Here is a 21,516-nt window from a genome sequence, read left to right on the forward strand (position 1 = left end):
TTGCACATTGTTTTTTCAATAGTATTATATTTGTTGAATAATCTGCTTTACAAAAAACATGCATTTCAGGTAATTTTGATGTCAGCAACCATGAATACCGGTGTGTTTGCAAAATATTTCTCTGTTCTAAATTGTGGTCGGCTAGATTCAGCAGCAGTGGTTGAGATCCATGGCAAGACCAAAAATGTCCAGGAGTACTATTTAGATGACCTAAAGACTTTAGGACCAGTAAGTTAGATTTAAGTTAAACTATATAGAATCATATTTACACTGATGAGTCAAAACATTATGACCAGCAAGTCATTATGTAAATCGAAGCAACTGCAGGTGAACTACGGCGCATGCGTGAGTCGGGACACGGTATAAAAAACACCTGATACTGAGCTCCGTTAATCAGTGTTACTCTTGTTCTTCGGATGGGAAAGGCAGCAGACTTAAGATAGTTTGACAAAGGCCAAATTGTAATGGCCAGACGATTGATGACTGGTTTAGAGCATATCTGAAATGGTACAGTTGGTGGGGTCAGCCGTGGTTAGTACCTACCAAAATTATAATATAGTGAATAAATATAAAGACAAGTCAGTTATATGAATATCTTTCAGAACATAATTTTCAGCAATGAAGGGTTAGACGGAAACAAAGCCAAGAAGAACTTAATGAATGAAAAGGGGAGAAAACATCATATTGCAGACATCAAAGGATATCAGAGACGAGGTTTCACACAGAGTTAAGGAATTCAAATTTGGAATTTGGGGAATTACAATGTGTACAGAAAGGATTGAAACGGGAGTAGGGGCGATGCCATTAGTTAAGAAACACACAAAATCTAAGGAAGTGCATCCAGTTGACATGGGTGGACAATGCTGTGTTGAGTCAGTTTGGTGTGACATAAGTATTGGGAAAGCAAAGTTGAGAGTAGGGGTGTGTTATAGGCGTAATGACTCAGTTGAGTACAGTGAACAACTGTACAGAGAAGTGGGCCAGTAAATTAGGTTATCTTATAATGGGGGATTTTAACTTCCCAGATATAGACTGGAACTTGTGGGTTGGTCACTCTCACACTAGCAAGATTTTGTGGATTTATTCAATGATTGTTTTCTACAGCAGCATTTTTGAGAGGCAACCAGAGGGAGTAATACTCTTTATCTGATTATCAGCAATGATTATTCATGCATTAAGAATCTGCAGATAAAGGAACCACTAGGTGGCAATGAGGGATTTATTCAAAGTTGTAACTACCATCAGGGGTAAAGGGAAGGGTTTTGCTTTCGCTTTGCTTTTAAATCTGTATAGTGAGACCAACTGATGATGTTACCCAACAGCAAATTCTAAATGGGAAGCATTCAAGGAAGTAATCTTGGAAGCTACTAGGCTTTTCATACCAACTAAGAAATACTGTTCAAGGTTCATCTAACATCCATTTAAGCCATTTAGGTTTAAATGGATGTTAGATGAACTAATGAGACTCGTGGCAGTGAAGAAAAATGCATGGGATGCATATAAATTAAAAATTGACACAGAAGCCTATGATAGATAAGCTGGTCTGTAATCAAGTCACAAAGGAGGTTAGGCAGATTACAAGAAATCTTTGACAAAGGATGCAAAGAAAAACAGTAAAAATTATTCTAAAACAAGGGAAATTATTCCCTTGTATAAGGCAATGGTCAGGCCACACCTTGAGTACTGTATACAGGCCTGGAGGCCTCATTTCAAGAAGGATGTAGAGCTGCTGGAACGAGTACAGAGAAGGGCAACAAGATTAGTGAATGGAACAAAGGGTTGCTCTTACGAAGAAAGGCTTAAGTTTTGCAAATTACGGTGTCTGGAGATTAGGCACCGGTGAGGTGATCTGATAAAGGTGTATAAAGCATTGAATGGTTTGACCATGCTCAATGCTGATGGAATTCTTCCTCTTGCTCAGAATACCTGAGAGGGCATAAATTCAGATTGAAGAAAGACAGATGTAGGATAGATGTGTGGACATTTGCCTTTAGCCAGCGGGTAGTTGGTTGGTGGAACAGACTTCCATCCCTTGTTGTGGAAGTTGATAGCCTAAATAAATTTAAGGCTCAGCTGGACAGATATTTTGAATGAATGGAGGGGTGAAATGGGAGTTTTTTTTGGCTGATGCTGCATAAGCTTGTTTTCTTGCACCATATACCTCTACTAATGCTAATAGATAAGCTGGTTTGTAATCAAGTCACGGAGGAGGTTAGACAGATTACAAGAAATCTTTGACAAAGAATGCAAAGAAAAACAGTAAAGACTTTACTTATTTAAGCTCTAGAAGGAAGGGGATGAATCAGATTGGTCCACTTGATATCAATGGTTTGATTGTTGAGGATTCTGCTCAGGTAGCTGTCAAACTGATTTTGTATTTTGCATCTGCATTCAGACATGAGGAATTCTGTAGGAAAGTGGAGGTCAGAAGCTTATCAAACTCTAACAGGGAGTTAAATGATTTTGTAATAACTGAGCAAAGTGGAGGAGAAATTGCTAAAGTTAAACATAACTTTAGATGCTAAAGTTAAATATAACTGGAGTGGATGGGATCTATCCAGTTATATTAAAGGAGGCAGCAAAGGAAGTAAGCAGGCCCTTAGCCATGATTATGAGGGCATCCATGGATTTGGGGGGAGATCCCCCAGATTGGGGATGTGCAAATGTATCCCTAATTCACAAAGGGGGGATTGAAAGGTGACACGAGCAATTACAGACCTGTTAGTTTAACTTCTGTCTGGGGGAAAATAATGGAGTCACTGGTTAAAGTACCATTGCTAGATCATCTAGACAAGATGATCTAGCAGTTATAGTTCAGACATGGCATGTGTTTGTTAAGGGAAAGTTGTCTGACCAATTTGATTAGATACTATGTTGTCGTCACAAAGCAACTGGATACAAAAAATAATTTTGATATCATATACTTGGATTTTAGGAAAGCTTTTGATACTGTTGCACATGGAAAACTACTGTACAAGTTGGAGCATCAAGGGCAAGTTGCTACAATGAATAAAAGGATGGTTCAGTGGGAGAATACATTGTAATCAATGGACATTGCTCTTCATGGACTAATGTTATTAGTGGAGTTCCACAGTAGTCTGTGTTGGGCCATTGTTTTCTGTATTTATGAATGATATCGATGAAGGCTTAATGTTCAAGTTTGCAGACGATTCGAAGGTTAGTAGGGTTGTTAATGACAGTAAGTACGGTACACTGCTGCAACAGGATCTAGAAAAGTTGAGCAGATGGGCTGAGAGGTGCAAATGAAGTTTAACGTTGACAAACGCAAAGTACTGCGTATGGGCAGCAGTAACCCCATAGTAACATACCAACTGTGTGGTACTACACTCAGGGTAACGAAGAATGAAAAAAGACCTGGAGAGAATTGTGCAGTCAGATATGAAGTTTTCTGAGCAGTGCAGACAGGTTGCAAGAGTAGCTCATGGGGTCTTGTCAATGATATTTAGGAATTTTGCTAGCAGGGATAAGGAGGTGATTATCCCCTTGTATAAGGCAATGGTCAGGCAACACCTTGAGTGCTACATACAGGTCTGGAGGCCTCATTTTAGGAATGTTGAGCAAGCTCATTGCTACATCAGCAAGCTCATTGGTGATGGGATTCTTCCTTTTGCTCAGATTCCACACCTGACGGGGCATTTATTTAAATTGAGGAAAGGCAGTTGTAGAATAGATGTGTAGAAATTTGACTTTAGCCAGCAGGTGGTTGATTGCTGGAACAAGCTTCCATCTGTCGTTGTGGAAATTGACAGCTTAAATAAATTCAAGACTGAACTAGACCAACTTTCGGAGTGAATGAATGGGCGGGTGAAACGGGAAGTTTATTTTTTCTGATGCTGTATAAGCTTAGTTTCTTGCATCATATGCTTCTGCCAATGCTAGTTTCTGGTTTATACAAACCAAAACTGACTGGGCAATCAACTGTGTGCTTAATACATTATTGCCTACATAATTGATTTTGTTTTTTATTCATGTTAAATTGCAATTTTCATGGTATATCTTGATTTTCTCAAAACTCTGCTATTGGGAAAGATTCATATTTGCAGCCAATCTGTGTACTTGTTTATTTTTGGAGGAATTTACACTGGTGTTCAAAGAAAGTGCATCACCTCCTAAAATTTAATTGTTGTCCGAATAACGTAAGTATATGGCAATATTTCTTATAGATTGCATCAGATAAGATTGATACTTAGGTGATGACGTAATATTGCATCAGCTGTTACTTTCAGCTATATAAGCATGCTCTGCAAGAGTTGCAGTAATTCCTTGCTTGTGTCAGGATTGTGAGTTATGTGCAGTTGACGCCACGAAGAAAGTGCTATTGTTGCTTTATGTGAGGAAGGATGTTCTTCCCGTCATATTGCTTATAGAATGTCTTGTAATCAGTCGACAGTTAATATATTTCTTTCCAAACTCAAGAATACTGGGCCTGCTGATAGGAAAAAAGGAACTGGACACAATGTCAAAACAGGACTGCATTTATGCCTTAAAAACTGTAAAGCTTCCGCTTCTGAGCTGAGAAGAGAATGGGAAGAAATTACAGGAGTGGTAGCAAGTGCAGTAAGTCAGAAGATGCCTCTTCCAAAATGGACTTGTAGCCCGTCATCCTAAGAAGCCCCTCCTCACACAAAAAATGAAAAAAGGATCATTTAATTTGGTGTAAGGTGTATGTCAAATGGACTCCCAAGCAGTGGAAGTCAGTTATTTTCTTGGATGAGAAGAAATTCAACATGAATTAATCTGATAGGAGACAAACGATTTGCTGTAGACATGGTGAAGAATACCATTCAGACTGTGTCTACAGTGAAATTTCCTACCAGTTAAATGATATGGAGGTGCATTTTGTATTGCTGAGTAGGTCACCTGTAGTTTATAAAAGGTTCCATAAATGCCAATGCCTTTCAAATTTTTCAAATAAAAGGTTCCATAAATGCCAATGCCTTTCAATGCCTGGCTATATTGGAAGGCAAATTGCTGCCAACCATTAGAGACCATTTCAACCTGCCAAGTAACTGCATCTTTCAGGATGACTCTAATATTCTACAAAAACTTTATCATGAAATTATTTTTACTTATTATTTTTAGGGGCCATAGTACAGTGGACTCCCACTAATCCGAACATGTTTCGGTCGGCGGAGAGGAAATATTTTAGTTCGCAAAATATAAGTTTTTTGTATTTTACAGTTAAATTTAAATGGCATTAATGGTACAAAAACATTTAGAATTCCACAAAACAATTGTATTTTATTGTAGTACTGTACTAATACAAAATTAATAAATCTGTGTTTGACATGGCCTATTAAAATTACAGATCTATACTTACACACCAAAACAGGAACAAAAGTCGTTTTTCAGAAGTAACAAACTCTGTTAGTTTCTTTTGACGTAACGATGAAAATCGGCTAGATGATGCTATGTTTCGCCACCGCTTCATAAACATGTAGTCTGCCGGTGTAGCGCTGGGATGTTGTTCTAAGTAGCGTAAAGCGAGGTCAAGGGCCGCTGTCACGTCTGTGTGCGACACAAGTTGTTCCGCAGAAACACCGGGCTCATCATCACTCCTGTCATCATTCTGCTTGGAGTCTTCTTGGGTGACAGCTGCCACGACGTCCTCATTCGACAGGTTTTCATGACCTATTCCATCCGCTGCAATCCACTCATTAACGTCAGATTCTATTGCTTCCTCGCACCCGGGAATTTCCTGTATGAGCTGAATTAATTGTTCTATGTCATTGTTTTCGTCAGAGCTATCGACAAAGCTGAGAGAGGGTCATAATTTCTTCCATGATCTTTGTATGGACTGCTCGGTTACACCCTCCCATGACTCAGCAACCCAATATACAACATCTTTTAAGTTCACTTGTTTCATTTTCTCATGTAAAGAAAGTGAATTGGTGTTATCTTCTATCAAGGACCTAAGATATTTCTTTCTGTATGCAAGCTTGATAGACTGTAACACCCCCTGGTCCATGGGCTGTAATAACGGTGTTACCTTAGGCGGTAAAAAAGCTGCCTTTATATCCCCTGATGTCAACTCGGAAACGTCTGGGTGGGACGGTGCATTGTCTATGAGGAGAATGGCACAAGGTGTCAAATCATTTTCATTGCTGAAACGTTTCACTGCTGGGACAAATTGATTATGAAACCACTCAATGAAAAGCCGTCTGTTCATCCAAGCTTTTTTTTGACTTTTATAATGAACTGGAAGATTGTTAATGTTCATATTTTTAAAAGCTCTCGGCTTCGCTGATTTACCGATCATCATCAAAGGTAGCTTGTGATTTCCTGAAGCATTACTACAAGCTATCAACGGCACTCGCTCCTTATTCATTTTAAAACCTGGGGCACGCATTTCTTGTTGAGATGCTAGACTTTTTGTGGGCAAAGCTTTAAAATTTAAACTTGTCTCATCAGCGTTATATATCTGCTGAGGTGAATAATGTGATACCAAATCAGCGAACTCACCCAAATATTTCTCTGCTGCAGCATGATCAGCTGATAATTGCTCCCCAGTGATTGTTAGCTGGCGAATCCCATGGCGCTTCTTCCAGCGATCAAACCAACCGGTACTCGCACTAAATGATTCATCACCTTTCATTAGTTTGTTGAGATGAATGGCCTTTTCTCTAACAAGAGGTTCACTTAGGGGTGTTCCCCTTCCTCTTTCCTGAGTGAACCACGTGAATAAGGCTTCATCAAGCTTGTCAAACGTTGAGGGCCTTACTGTTTGTCGATTTTCAACTGATTTTTCTGAAGTAGAGGTACAAAACTGCTCGATCTTTGCACGGTTTTTTTCCAGTCAGTTACTGTGGCCTTGCCCACTCCAAACTCTATTGCTAATTTCGTTGCACTTTCCCCCTTGTCCAGCCTTTTCAAAACTTCCAGCTTATCTTTCAACGTACACGTTGTGTGTTTCTGTTTCATGACCATTGTGGCAGCAGACTGAACTAAACTATAAAATGTAATGTAGAGCGAAGATATAAACATTCACGTTTAATGCACAATGTCGCGTGCAATTAGTCATAGCGTGGAGGGGGGGTTTGCTTCCGGTGTGTTACGCTCGTGTACAAATGCTAGTAGGCTTACTATACATTCATTCCTTAATAAACCAGACCTGTTTTACTGCTTGCTTCTGCATTATTGCAGTTATTCGGCTAATCCGAAATTCTGCTAATCCGAACAGGGCTCGGTCCCAATTAGTTCGGACTAGCGGGAGTCTAGTGTATAACGAAGGACCCTTAAAATGTTACTCGGATGTCTGCCTGTCTGTCCATCTGTCACAGCATTGTATCTCTGGGACCACTCAACCTATTGACTAGAAATTTTGCATGGGTTTGCACATCAAGTGGGCCAACATAACGCCATATTGATCGTTGTTGAAAAAAATTTGTCTTGAGAATTTGAGGGGGGTTAAAATGTGGGGATAAAAATGTTGTTGACAGCCTATAGCTACACCGTTGGAAAGAGCTCAACGAGTATGTTTAAAATATAATTTTAAAATTAAAAGGCGGTGCCAGACAGGAAAATCTGAGTAATTTTCGTGTCCCCCACTATTTCTGTCGCTAATGGAGCTAAAAAAATTAAAAACTCAAATTAGCTATGCGTTATTCGATGCTTATCAAGGGAAAACTATTCCGATTGAAATCTATCATTTGCTTTTTGTGTTAAAATTAAAAAAAACAAAATTTTATTGCACTTCGATAGCACGCTTCTTTGTACTAAGTAACTCTCCTTTTGGTGACAGAAAGGTTGCTAAATAGTTAGTTAATAATTCTATAAAGGTCATTTATAAATTTTGCAAAGAGAAGTATTTTTTAACAATTTTCAAAACTGCAGTTGTCCCAGCAAGGAGGTACTCAAGAGAACCAGTGTCGAGGCAGTGGTGGTGGTGGTGGTGGAAAGGCGCTTGCACGGCCCTCACCTGCCAGTCGCTTCTCCCACCCCCGTCATTCACAACAACTGGAAAGGCTCAAATAGACAACGTTTTTGTTATTTCCTAAGTTTTAGGCCAAGCTGGGGCACTCAACTTTTTTTCAGTTACCAAAACGCTCTCTATTTGAGATACTACAATAATGACCATTCGTGTCATCCTGAGTGCCCAGTACTCAGTAGTTGACTGATTTATTTACTTATTTTATTCACATTTTACTTATTTTTGTATATATACTTGAATAATTAATTTATACTTAATAAACTGTGTTAATATACTAAATTTGTTGTTCTTATTCCAAAACCATTACTACGAAAGTAACAATATCAGGAAAAAAAAAAATTTTTAGAGTACTTTTCATATTCTTTTAATTTTCAATTTTTCCTGATAGCAAAGAATGAGTACCAGCACCTATTTTTTTTACAAAAAAAGCACTGGCTACAACAATACAAACTTGAAACATAACCTCCATCATACAAGCTGTTTAGGAACAGAATGGAGTAAGTCAGACTTACTTCACTATGATTCTAAACCTTTTGCTCATATTGTTAACTATTCAAAATAAGTGCTGACATATCTTGGTTAGAACTGCAACTTTGATTTTACTTTGCTATGAAACTAAACAGTGGACATCTAGAGAAGGCGGGAAATATGAACAGCTCATATATATAAAATTACTGACTTACACCCCTGTGATTATCAATGCCTCAAATATTGAAAACAATGGGCTCAGCACTGAACTCTGGGGAACTCCACTAATAACGTTAGTCCACGAAGAGCAGTGCTGGTCTTTTCTGTCAAGTCTTATCAGTTTGTCTGACATCTATTTAGGTCTAAGCCTTGAACAGTATTTCTTAGTTGGTAAGAAAAACCAATTAATTTCCAATAACATTGAAAAATGCGAAGTACTCTGGGGAACTCCACTAATAACATTAGTCCACGAAGAGCAGTGCTGGTCTTTTCTGTCAAGTCTTATCAGTTTGTCTGACATCTATTTAGGTCTAAGCCTTGAACAGTATTTCTTAGTTGGTAAGAAAAACCAATTAATTTCCAATAACATTGAAAAATGCGAAGTATTGTATATGGGTAGAAGTAACCCCAGAGAAAAGTACCATCTGTGTGGTACTACATTTAAGGTAGAAAATGAAAAACACCTGGGAGTAATTGTGCAGTCAGATATGAAGTTTTCTGAGCAATGCAGACAGGCTACCAGGGCAGGTCATGGGGTGTTGCCAATGATATATAGGAATTTTGTTAGCAGGGAAAAGGAGGTGATTGTCCCTCTGTATAAGGCAATGGTCAGGCTACGGCTTGAGTACTGCATGCAGGTCTGGAGGCCTCATTTTAGGAAGGATGTAGATTTGCTTGAGCGTGTACAGAGAAGGGCAACAAGATTGGTGAGGGGAATGAAGGGATCCTCTTACCAGGAGAGTCTTAAGTTCTGCAAAAGCTGGAGACTAGGCACCTGCGAGGTGATCTGATTGAGGTGTATAAGGCCTTGAATGGGTTGAGCACGCTGAATTCTGATGGAATTCTTCCACTTGTTCAGATTACGAACCTAAGGGAGCATAAATTGAAATTGAGGAAGGACAGATGTAGGATAGATTATGTGGAAATTTGCCTTTAGCCAGCAGGTGGTTAATTGCTGGAACAAACTTCCATCTTTCGTTTTGGAAGTTGATAGGTTAAATAAATTTAAGGAGGAACTGGACAAATATTTAGAGGGGATTGTTTTGTAATTTTTTTTTTTTTTTTTTTTTTTTGGCTGATGCTGCATAAGCTCATATGCTTGCTTTCTTGCATCACCTGCTACTACTACTATTTTGATTACTTCCCTGAATACTTCCTATTTAGAATTTGTTGTTGGTAATGTCATCAGTTGGTCATTGCACAGAATTTAAAAACTGAGACCACTGTAGTCACCTTTATGAAAGCAAAAGCCTTTCCTTTTACCCTTGGTAGTAGTTATGTCTCTCTTCTTACATGTTACAAATGCAAAAGCCTTTCCCTTTACCATTTACAGTAGTTATGTCTCTAATTAAATCCCATGTCAGCACACTTTGATTACTAGGTGGCAGTGATCACTGCCACCTAGTGGCTCCTTTATCTGCAGATTCTTAATACATGAAGAATCACTGCTGATAATCAGATCAAAAGCATTACTTTCTCTAGTTGCCTTTCAAACATGTTGCTGTAGAAAACAGTCATCCAATAAATTCACAAAAGCCTTGTAACGAACTCAAGTTCCAGTCAAGAACTTGTGACCAACTCAAGTTCCAGTCAATATCTGGACATTAAAATTCCCCATTATAAGACAATCTGATTTACTGGCCCATGCCATTTCTCTGTACAGTTGTTTGTTATACTCATCAGAGTCATTAGGCCTATAATGCACTCCTACTCTCAACTTTGCTTTACCAGTGCTTATGTCACACCAAACCAACTCAACATTGCACCGTCTACTTGTGTGAACTGGATGCACTTCCTTAGATCTAATCTGATAAATGGATCTACTTTGCTGTAACAAAGGAATAACCAATTTTATTTTGAAATAATTTGCTGTAACTTCCTTCCAGGGAGCTGCATGCAACCACTATGGTGACGGAAATGGCCAGATCATGTGGAATGTATGCAGTGGTAATTTTTTCATTACTAGAGTCTGACTAGGATGATAACTAACTCTGTAATTGCAGTTTGTCAAGAATGTGAGGAGGGAACCTGCATTTTAGCAGGTGCATTGTAATCCTGAAATCTCATTATTCCTATTCGCTACAGAGCTGGAGTTCAACCTTGAGTTATTAAATGGAGCATGTGCAGTGCTGTGTCGGTGCCCTGGGCATGCACTAATGTGTAATTTGTAAATTGTTCTTTACACATAGAAACCAGTGTGTCATTTTTTTTTTTCCCTTTCTACAAACCAGTGTGTCATTTTTTTAGTCCCATTAATGGTCTTCAAGGCATGTATCTGTCATCTGCTTTATGATCATATATGGGCCTGTTATATAGTGATTATTTGCTGTGCTCTTCTTTCAATAGTTGATAAAGGAGTGCTTTATCAACTGTTGAAAGCTACTAAATGCATTCTGTTTTTATTGCTCTTAATTTATTCTCTACATTTATTCTATATTGCTTTTAATTTTGTGTGCATCAGTAATATTAAATAAGACCATCCTGTATTTAGTGTAGCCTGATTGCATTAAATAAAACCCTCTATACCAAATTTTATATTTCTGTTTTATTTAGAAATATGATTTCAGTGCTGTGTTGACCCAAACAACTCTGTTTGGTTTTGACCATTTTGGAAATTAATAATTTGACATTTCTTTGTACTAAAATGGATGTAATATTTTGTTCTGTATTGATATTGAAGAAATTATACATACTTGTTTTCAGCTTCCTGTTCTTGATCCTGCTGAACCACGTATTCCCCCAGAATCTTATGACCTTGTAGTTCAGTTGCTGAAGGTATTTGATAATATTGAAATTAAAGAACAAGAGTAAGTGATGCTTTTTCATTCTTAATAATCATTATATTTTTTTATAGGATTGAAATGTTTCATTTATATTTTTTCTTTTGTCTGTTAGCATTTATTGTGCTAAGGAAAAAAAAGGAATCATGCAAAAGTCTCGTAATAGGTGATATCCCAGCATCTCTGCCAAGTTTGTATAGTTGGAAAAAGGATGCTGGCAATTTGTCGTTGTTGAACATGAATATCCAAAAGGAAATTAAAGGGGAAATGCCGCTAGTCCTACAGTTAAGATTACTGTGTAGTCCTCCAGTTAAGGTTACTGTGATCCAATGCTCTCAGCCTAGATTCCTGGCAGGTTAGCGTCATAGGAATTTGGTGTGTTTGCAACACACTTTGACCTGTGAAAATTTGGAAAGGTGTAAAAATTGTAAAATTTTTATACCTTTCTTATACCAGTGGAATAAGAAAGTGAAAAATTTTTGCATTTTCTTATTCCTCTGGTGTTTTTCCATCTGCTTGGAAATTTGTTCATATCCGGCCAGTTCATAAAGGGTGACAAATAACTCGTATTCGATTATGTCCCATTGCACATTTACTCTTTACAAAGTAATGGAGAAATCCATTAACCACCAACATCTTGAAACCTATCTGATCAGTGACTGCTAGTATGGATTCATTAGTGTCAATCCATGGTGATATTTTGGTTGTTACCTATCTTATGGACAAATTCAATGGAAATATTTGATGAAACCCGAGCAATTACTTTTGACTTTTCTAAGGCTTTTGACCATGTTTGGCATAAGTCTTCTTTCATCTTGTAGATTGCCAACTGTTTTTAGCAATTGGGTATTCAGTTTTCTGTCTGACTGCTTGCTGCGGATGATGGTAGATGGCTCTCTTCTTTTAACTTCTTTACTAATGCTGGTGTTCCCCAAGGTTCAATTCTTTCTCCCACTCTTTATTTTGCATATCTATCTTCCACTGACTGGAAATTCTATCCATAGTTTTGTTGATAATAGCACATTATATTCCATCTTCCATTTTGCAAAGCATTGCCCTACACAAACAGTTTAAACTTCTCGAATATCCACTACTAATTCCTTAAATGATTATCTCCAGATAATTTTCTAATGGGGCTAAGATGACAGTTAATTTTAAGCCCACTAAAACTTGGTTATCTTATTTTTTGGAAAAAAGGAGTCTGCTGCTCCAATGCTTATCTTTAATGAACCTCAGATTTCTAGACTGGATCACATATCTCTATTAGGGATTACCCTGACTTCTATCTCTCTTGGCATAACACATCACAAATATTGCTTCTGAATCTAAAAAACTGGGTTTTCTCTTTTGCTCCTGGTTGTCCTTCTAAACAAATATTCACTTTACTACAACTAAACTATTATGGGATGATTGCTCCTGAAACCTCTCTCAGGCATCTAGGCTCCATTTAAAAGAGGGCAGTCAGGTTAATTGATGACATGTCTCTTACAAAGTCTCCACTCTGTCTCAGATGTTCTCTTTCTGCAGCCTGCCTTTTCTGTAGATGAGCACTATTCTTCTGAATTGGCTTCTGTAATTCTCCTTCTGTCTTCCAAAGCAGTCCGAACATTTGCCCTGACCAGACAACATCCATTTACTATACAACCTAACTCACAGAATTGACTCTTCTTTTTCCTCATTTATTTCTTCAACATCAGCTTTCTGAAACAACCATCCTTTGCATTTATTTCCTGAAAATTACAATCTGCAGAAATTCAGGTCCTATGTCAACATCTTCTCAACCTTCAACCCATGCATGGTACTGAGTACTTTAGGTTCTAATACCTTTCATATTTGAGTTTAAAAAAAAAGAAAAAAAAAGGTCATTATTCCTCTCTATAAGATGATGGTGCAGCCATTCTTGGAGTATTACATCCTTGTCCGGAGACCACAACTAAAAATAAAAAAATATATATAGAACTTTTGGAGATGGTGCAAGGCAGGGTGACTAAATTGGTGAAGAATGCTAAGCATCATCCCCACAAGGGAACAGCTTAGTGTGGAGCTTGGCAACTAGATACCTTAGAGTGGAATTTGTGCCATTGGCTCAATGGTTGGTGAGCCAATGGCACAAATCAAATATAAAATCTTCTGGAGTAACAGAAGACTTGATCTTATGAAGTTTACTTTTTGGGCTGCATGTTATGGGATGTTGGACTAAGTTGCATGCACAATGCATGTTTAGCCCTGTAAGAACAGCTAAATCTAGTGCAGTGACCATGTTGTCTCTCCTTACTCTACAACTATTGCGTTATTATTATGTTATTTATTTTTTTTTTTTTCAAATAAAATTGCTTTAAATTTGCTTTAAATTTTAATAGAATATTGTCTATTAATTTCATAGTCTATATTCTATTAAAATTGCTTTAAATTTTAATAGAATATAGACAAAGATGGAAAGAACATGTAGAAAGAATGGAAGATAATAGATTCCCTAAATTAGCTTACACATATAGAGCAAAAGGAAAAAGAGACAGAAGAAGATCGAAGAAAAGATGGGCAGACCTCTTTGAGATTGGAACAGGCGGATCGCCTAATCGTGAAGGAAGACAAGATAATACAATTTGTTCCTGAAGTACAACAGATTTTTTTAGCCTAAACCAAGGATGGGGAAACTTTCCAGTTGAGAAAGAACAATTGATTAGACAAAATTTAAAAATGATAAAATCTGAACACTAATATTTAATTTTAGTATCAGATTGAAAAATTTCAATCCAAATGTACAATAAAACAGTCCAAATGACAAATAACTAGTGAAATGGCTTCCAATGCATTTTGATTGAAACTGTGTGTGTGTGTGTGTGTGTGTGTGTGTGTGTGTGTGTGTGTGTGTGTGTGTGTGTGTGTGCGTGCGCGCGCGCCCGCACTTAGTAATGGTAAGTAATATGATTAGTGTTATTTCTTTTTGAACAGAGAACAAGAAGGTGGTTTACCATTATCTCGAGGTACTGCTTTAATTTTCCTTCCAGGTGAGTGCTTGTGTATTAGGGAATTAGCTTTTTCTTAGACGCTTAGTGGAATATTTTTCAAGGGTTCTTTAAAGGAATATGAGCAGTAATGATTAGTATATGAATTTAGAATTTTAGGATATATTGGAATAATTAGGTGCTACCTTGTGTCTTACCTTATTGTTTCGTTCCTCAAATGTTATGTTAAACCAATTTAATTTGTTGAAGAAAAAACACAAATTAATTTTATTAATTCTCTCCTTATAGCTCCCATGTAGTGTCCTTTTCACAATACATTAAAGGCAGTTGAAAGTTGAGGCTAGGAATTAAACTAAATTTGAGAAAAACATGTAATCTGAAGTAATTTTCATGGGAATATTAAAGGTTGAATCCTTAATACATTGTGCTCTCTAATACTAGAAGGACAAAGTTTATATAACCATGGCATTGAACTAATCAGTTATCAGAGAGATTTACCACAACTTAATGGTATTTTTGAGCTGCTTGAGCATTACAGAAGGTAGCAATCAAGTAATATACCTGCCCAGTGCATCCCATGATTAGTATTAGATGTGGCAAATGATGCAAGGAAGCCAGCTTATACAGCATCAACAAAAAATACCCAGCTCTTCTGTACAACACCTGTAACAGTTTGTCTAATCCTTCCTTAAATTTATTCAAACAGTCTGCTTCAACAATCAGTTACTGTTCTCTGGCTGAAAGCTAATTTTCACACATCTGTCCTGCAACTATTCTTTTTCAATTTAAATTTATCTAATTATGTGCATTGTCTGAGAAAAATTGAGGATACCATCAGTACTTAATTACTTCAATCAATTAATGTCTTAAACACTTCAGTCAAGCCTCCTCACAGGTTCCTAATTTTCAAAGAACTGAAGTTTTTCTTGTTAAGAAAGACCCTTTTTGTGCCATTGATTAATCTTGTTCTTCTCTGTACCCCTCCCCTTCCCATAGATCCACCTCTCTCTCTAAAATGAGGCTTTCAGACATGTACGCAGTACTCAAGTTATTTTTTTCATTTGCACAGGAATATTGCAGGAGGCATACCCCTCTTATTCTGCAGCCATCCTGAAATCCACCTTTGAATTTTACTTATTCCTGATCCCAACATGTTCCAACTAAAAATCCAAATTAACACTGTCAAAATTATTTCCCACATCCAGCTCACGAGTAACTGTATCAGTATTGTTAACCAGGTTATTAAACATGATATTCTGTTAGCAAGACCATGTTGTGTATTATTTGGATTCCATTTCTATTTAAATGGCCTTATACTGCACTCAGATCATTTCCTGTATGAGTTTTCTCCTACCACTGAAGTCCTAATGACTTCTCTAATCCAAAGGAATCTCTCTTAAGCCCTTATACTAACCTTAATAGTTCAGTGCACTCTTGCTACTTTCCTCAGAATTGCTCTGTATACGCCACCAACTTCAGGAGCCTTATTTATTTTTAGGCTTAAGTTTTTTCTAATGAACTGTAATCTGTAATTTCTGTATTGCTAGTTTCATACTACTCATCCTCCCTTGTTTATTCTCTAGTGTTTCATCTGTAAAAATTGATGCAAGTACTTGTTCAGTTCACCACCATCAGTTGGGTTATCTAAGGCTTTTCCATACCCATTATGCAAGGGTCCAATATGATTTGTTTTTTCTTTACACACACACACACATACATACACACACACACACACACACACACACACACACACACACACACACACACACACACACACACACAAACTCCTCCGCATTCTTTCTTTGCTCTTTTAGGCAGTGATTTCTCACATCCAGCCTTTGCTAACCTAACCTTTTCTGTGATACATACTGATCTGTAATAGATCAGTATGTAGCTGTGATAGGCTTCAGTACTTTTCATTGCTCTAAATTTCCTGTACCATCTTTTAATTTGAAAACAGTTAATTGGCCAGTCCATTAACTCTTGAACAAATGGCAGAATAACCTTGCAGTACTATATTTGTTTGAAAGTAGTTTAATAACTGAAACAACTTTTCAGGAAGGGGGTATGGTATGATCACAAAGTTTATTCCATCTGTGTCCTTTACCTTACAAAAGTCTATTCTAAAATGGTTCGATCTGAGTCTCCACACTCTTTTTCTTCTAACTAGCCACGGTTCCCTTCATGCTAAACTTGCTATGTTTAACCCGTCTGATTCTCCCCTCTAACTGTGGCAGCATGTTCTTTTCACCTGTCCGCATTATTTGGATCTTCATTAGCCTCTATCTGCTATGTGTCAACCATTTTCTCCAGGCAATGAGTTGTCTCTCTTGGACTCCAAAGAAAAATTTCATCATCTGCAAGATTTTGCACATAAAGCCTTTTGCCAGACATGGACAAATCATCAGTAGTGCCGCTATTTCAGGAACTACTCCTATTCCAGCTCTACCTCCAGTCCAGACCAGCACCACCATTGCCGCCATCTCATGATACCACCACCATCGCCACTACCACCATTTTTAGCTCAAGTACCATCTTCACCACCACCTTAGACTTGGATAGTTGGTAATCATACTTGTACAATGCCAAACAATATCACTATGTCTTCCTGACTTCTATCTCCTGCTGGCCTCAGGCTGGTCCTGAGGTGGGATCATCTGCTGGCACCAACCTTGCACTGGTGTGGGATTTTTATTTATTTTATTAACTTATTTTTATCTTTATTTTTTCTGAATTTTTATTTATATATTTTTTAGTTTACTTATTTTTATATATTTAGTGTTTTTATTATTTATTTATTTTTTTAAAATTTACTTATTTTTACCTTTAATTTTCCTAATTTTTATTTATTTATTTATTTATTTTTTTTTTTTATTTTTTATTATTTATTTTTTTATTTTTTCAAAAATTTGTTTTTACTTTAAATTAATTTATTCAACTTTTAATTCCTTTTATTTGTATAATTTTATTACTTTACTGTTTTATTTTATTTTATTTGCTCATATTTTAAATGGTTTGGACATTCAGTACATGACACTTGAGGTTTGCTGCTGTTCAGTCGTGGCCCACCTCCTCGTGCCGTAGATGGGTATCAGGATGCACCTCCCTGGTGCTTGTTGCTTCCTGATAGGAAAGCTGCCAGAAACAACTAAACAACATAACAAACACATATACTACACACATTTCTGATCTTTCTGCAGAGTTTCTGTAACATCACAGTGTGCCACGGCGGAGTTGAACTAGCATTTGGGAGCCACCTTACATAAGATACTATACGGTATCACAAAGGGGGAGTTTTATTTTTTATTATGAAGGTATGTTATTCTGTGCAAATTAAACTGCTAGTTAAAATAAAATCAAAGGATAGGGCAGTCTTGTGCTTTACACTACCCAAGCAACTTATAGCAATACAGTCACACCCTGAATTCAGAGCCTGGTGTCAGGTCGATACCTTTCTTAGCAAATTTCAGTTGGGAAAGTAGCCACTAAGCATGGTAGAAGTAATGTCAAGGACCCCCCTCCCCTGTTTTTTTAAAGTTAGAATGTCTGATAATGTTTTCCAGGTTGCCAGTAAAACCAAATACAGGCAGCCCTCGATTTACGTCAGGGTTATGTTCCTGGGGGGGACAGGCGCAAATGGAACCCTTTATATAATGGAGTCAATCGGAAATCACAGGGTTAGGTTCTGGGCACCAAATATTTTACCTATCACTCATCAATTGTTTTATTTTATTAGCATTCTTCATAGTTGTAATAGTCAATGGAGGCATATTCATAGCCCTACACACATTAGGGTGGCTTTCATCAGATTCTATCCTCTGAATATTGCACTAGAATTCAATTAACTACTTTTACCAGACATGGCATGTCTTTATTCTATTAAATTAAAAACTTTATAACACAATTGGAAAAAAACTGCACATGGCTATCACTATTATTATTATTTAAATTATGAATAGCACAATTAATAAAAAAAAATGTTAGCGTAATAAATTTCCAACACGTGTAAATATCATAAACAACCACCAACTGAATGCTTCACCGCATGGACCTTTACTACTTGCATTCACGAGTGGTTACTTTGAGGGCGGGAATCTTTCTTGTCTCTGATATGAATGTGCTGATTGGCTCAGATTGTCCTAAATCACGTGAACAGTGCACGATACATAGCACAGTATGATGCAGATAAATTTTGTCTGATGATTTTAAACTTTCAATTTATAAAAAAATTGCAAAAAAAATAAATAAAAATAAAAATGGCATTGTGGTTAGTGATTGGCGCTATTGCGAATCAGTGCAAATTGGACCAGTGCAAAACGAGGGCTACCTGTATAGTGTTGTTACTTTCATGTGGTACGCTATATTGTAATATAGTATTTAATTATGAAAAACTTATTTTAAGAAATAATCTTGCAGATTATTTTTTAAAATTGCAAGATTTTAAGAAATCTTGCAGATTTTTAAATCTGATAATTTTTCTTAAGAAAAAAAATGAAAAATACTTATCATATATAAATATATTTTTCAGGTTATGAAGAGATTGTTAACATGGAAAACAAATTAAGGATAGACCAAACAGCAAGGAAGTAAGAATTTATTTAGTTTCAGTATTAGCCACATAGTGCAAGGAACTCACAGACATTTTCTGCTGAAAAATTCTATGAAAAAAAAAAAAAATCCATGATAAATAAAGATAAACAGTGAATAATAAAAATAAAGAAAATAAATCACCTATGTTTCCCTTCTTCATTTAGATAAGTAGCCGGCATTCTCCCCCAGCAGGTCAGCCTCTTAAGGAGAGGCAGTCCCTTTTCATTATTCCCCCCTTCATCCCCCACTACCCAGACAACCATTTTACAGATGCATCTCAGCTCCTCTAACTCTAACCCAGGTGGGGAGGAGACTGAGGTTGACTTTCACCTCCGGTGGAACAAAATTCTCTACCCCCCCCTGCAAAAAATAGTAATTTTTCTTTTAATTTTGCATGAAGATGATCATAGAAGGCCCAAATTGGATCAGAAAAATTAACAAATGATGTGATTGATACATTTGCAAAGAAAAAGCAAAGTGAATAAGATCATTATAATACTTAAATGTTTGATTAAAATTTATATGATTTTTTTGTGAATTTTAACCTGTGATTTTGATATTATTATCTATCTGTGTTCAACTTTATACAGCAGATCAGCGCTTTGTCATTTCCATTTTCCAAAATCGCCAGACCCGGGCATCTTTAGATTTCAAATTTCTCTTTCTCTTGGCTGATAGTCCTTCCCTGTTTTTCTAGGGTGTCCTCACCCTCTCTTCCCTTGTGGTATTCACTCATATAATTTTAGGCCATCTCTCTTCATTCATGAGCAGCAGATGTCCAAACCCTCTACTGCCTGTTTTTCTATTCATTCTATAATATCTTCATCTGCATGCATACGTCTTCTTATTTCCTCATTCATAATCCACTTTAGCTTAGAAACTGTAGCAGTCTGATGTAGGTCGCCCATCTCTAGGGCCCTAAGCTCCTTTTAGTTGCCCTCTTTAAGTGTCTACACCTCACAGCCGTAGCAAAGTACCAATTCCAATAACAACTGTCCGATATGTTTTTTGTTCTATGGGAGATATTGTTGTCCCACCACATAGAGTTGAGGGCACTAAGAATCTTCCTACTTTGATGAATTCATGTGAAAACTTCCTCTTTCCCCAATCCTTTCTTAATTAATCTACATCCAAGATATTTGAAAAAGTTGATAGGTTTTAGATGTATGGACTGTAACTTCCAATTCATTAGGATGTTCTGGTGTGATTAGGTGTCTTTGTAAAATTGATATTGAGGCCCCTTTGGTCATATGCAAGATGCAATTTTCTCAATATGTATTCTAAATCATAAGCTTGTTGTAGAATGCTGACCTGATCATCGGCAAAATTTAGATTTCAAAGATATGTCATTAATTGGTACTCCCATTCCATGACAACCTCTTTTCATTCTTGTAAAGCACCTTTCGAATTTAGACTATATAACATTCATCATTTTTAAAATTATGTGAAACATTTATGTTAATATCACCACTGTAATAAGAGAATATCAGGAAACAAAAGGAAATATTTATTTTTTTAACACTTTAATACTAACAGTATAAATCAGTTCACAAAAATCATATTACTAACTATAATCACAGTTTAATAATATCAAAATCACAGATTACAATATGCAAAAAAACATACAAATTATAATCAAACATTTAAGTAATACTCATCATATACTCCCTCCTCTTGTGTTTGGGCAGAATTGCAGCCACTTTCAATTTAACAGTAACTCGCAACTTTTTTTTTCAACATTGACCTGCGCTGCTTAAGTAAATCTGCAGATCTCCTACTCTTAATGTCATTAGTGCCAGTGTAGTAGTAGTAGTGGCATGTGATGCAAGAAAGCAAGTGTATGAGCTTATGCAGCATCAACCAAAAAAAAAATCACACCATTCCCTCCAAATGCCTGTCCAGTTCCTCCTTAAATTTATTCAAACTATCAACTTCCACAACGACAGATGGAAGTTTGTTCCAGCAATTAACCACCCGCTGGCTAAAGGCAAATTTCCGCACATCTATTCTACATCTGTCCTTTCTTAATTTGAATTTATGCCCCCTTAGGTTCGTAATCTGAACAAGTGGAAGGATCCCATCAGAATTCAGCGTGCTGAACCCATTCAAGGCCTTATACACCTCAATCAGATCACCGCGCAGATGCCTAGTCTCCAGCCACTGCAATTTGCAGAACTTAAGCCTCTCTTGATAAGAGGATCCCTTCATTCCCCTCACCAATCTTGTTGCCCTTCTCTGTACACACTCAAGTAAATCTACATCCTTCCTAAAATGAGGCCTCCAGACCTGTACGCAGTACTCAAGGCGTGGCCTGACCATTGCCTTATACAGAGGGATAATCACCTCCTTTTCCCTGCTAGAAAAATTCATATATATCATTGACAAAACCCCATGACCTGCCCTGGCAGCCTGTCTGCATTGCTCAGAAAACTTCATATCTGCCTGCACAATTACTCCCAGGTCTTTTTCATTTTCTACCACCTTAAGTGTAGTACCACACAGTTGGTACGTTTCTCTGGGGTTACTTCTACCCATATGCAGT

At 37.0% G+C, this 21,516-nt stretch overlaps 1 protein-coding gene across 1 annotated transcript in view; it reads left to right on the forward strand.

Annotated features, from left to right (window-relative positions):
* Positions 1 to 21,516, forward strand: part of spn-E (tudor domain containing 9 protein spindle E) — a 421,802-nt gene that overhangs the window by 74,876 nt on the left and 325,410 nt on the right. The window contains exons 8-11 of the mRNA XM_090376707.1: positions 70 to 228; positions 11,342 to 11,445; positions 14,371 to 14,426; positions 18,913 to 18,970. Of these exons, the coding sequence (XP_090232833.1) occupies positions 70 to 228; positions 11,342 to 11,445; positions 14,371 to 14,426; positions 18,913 to 18,970 (377 nt within the window). The remainder of the gene's footprint in view (positions 1 to 69; positions 229 to 11,341; positions 11,446 to 14,370; positions 14,427 to 18,912; positions 18,971 to 21,516) is intronic.

The sequence above is a fragment of the Mastigoproctus giganteus genome, chromosome 6, assembly GCF_048544385.1.
Source record: "Mastigoproctus giganteus isolate SK-2022 chromosome 6, ASM4854438v1, whole genome shotgun sequence".
In the NCBI taxonomy this organism is placed as follows: Eukaryota; Metazoa; Arthropoda; class Arachnida; order Uropygi; family Thelyphonidae; genus Mastigoproctus; species Mastigoproctus giganteus.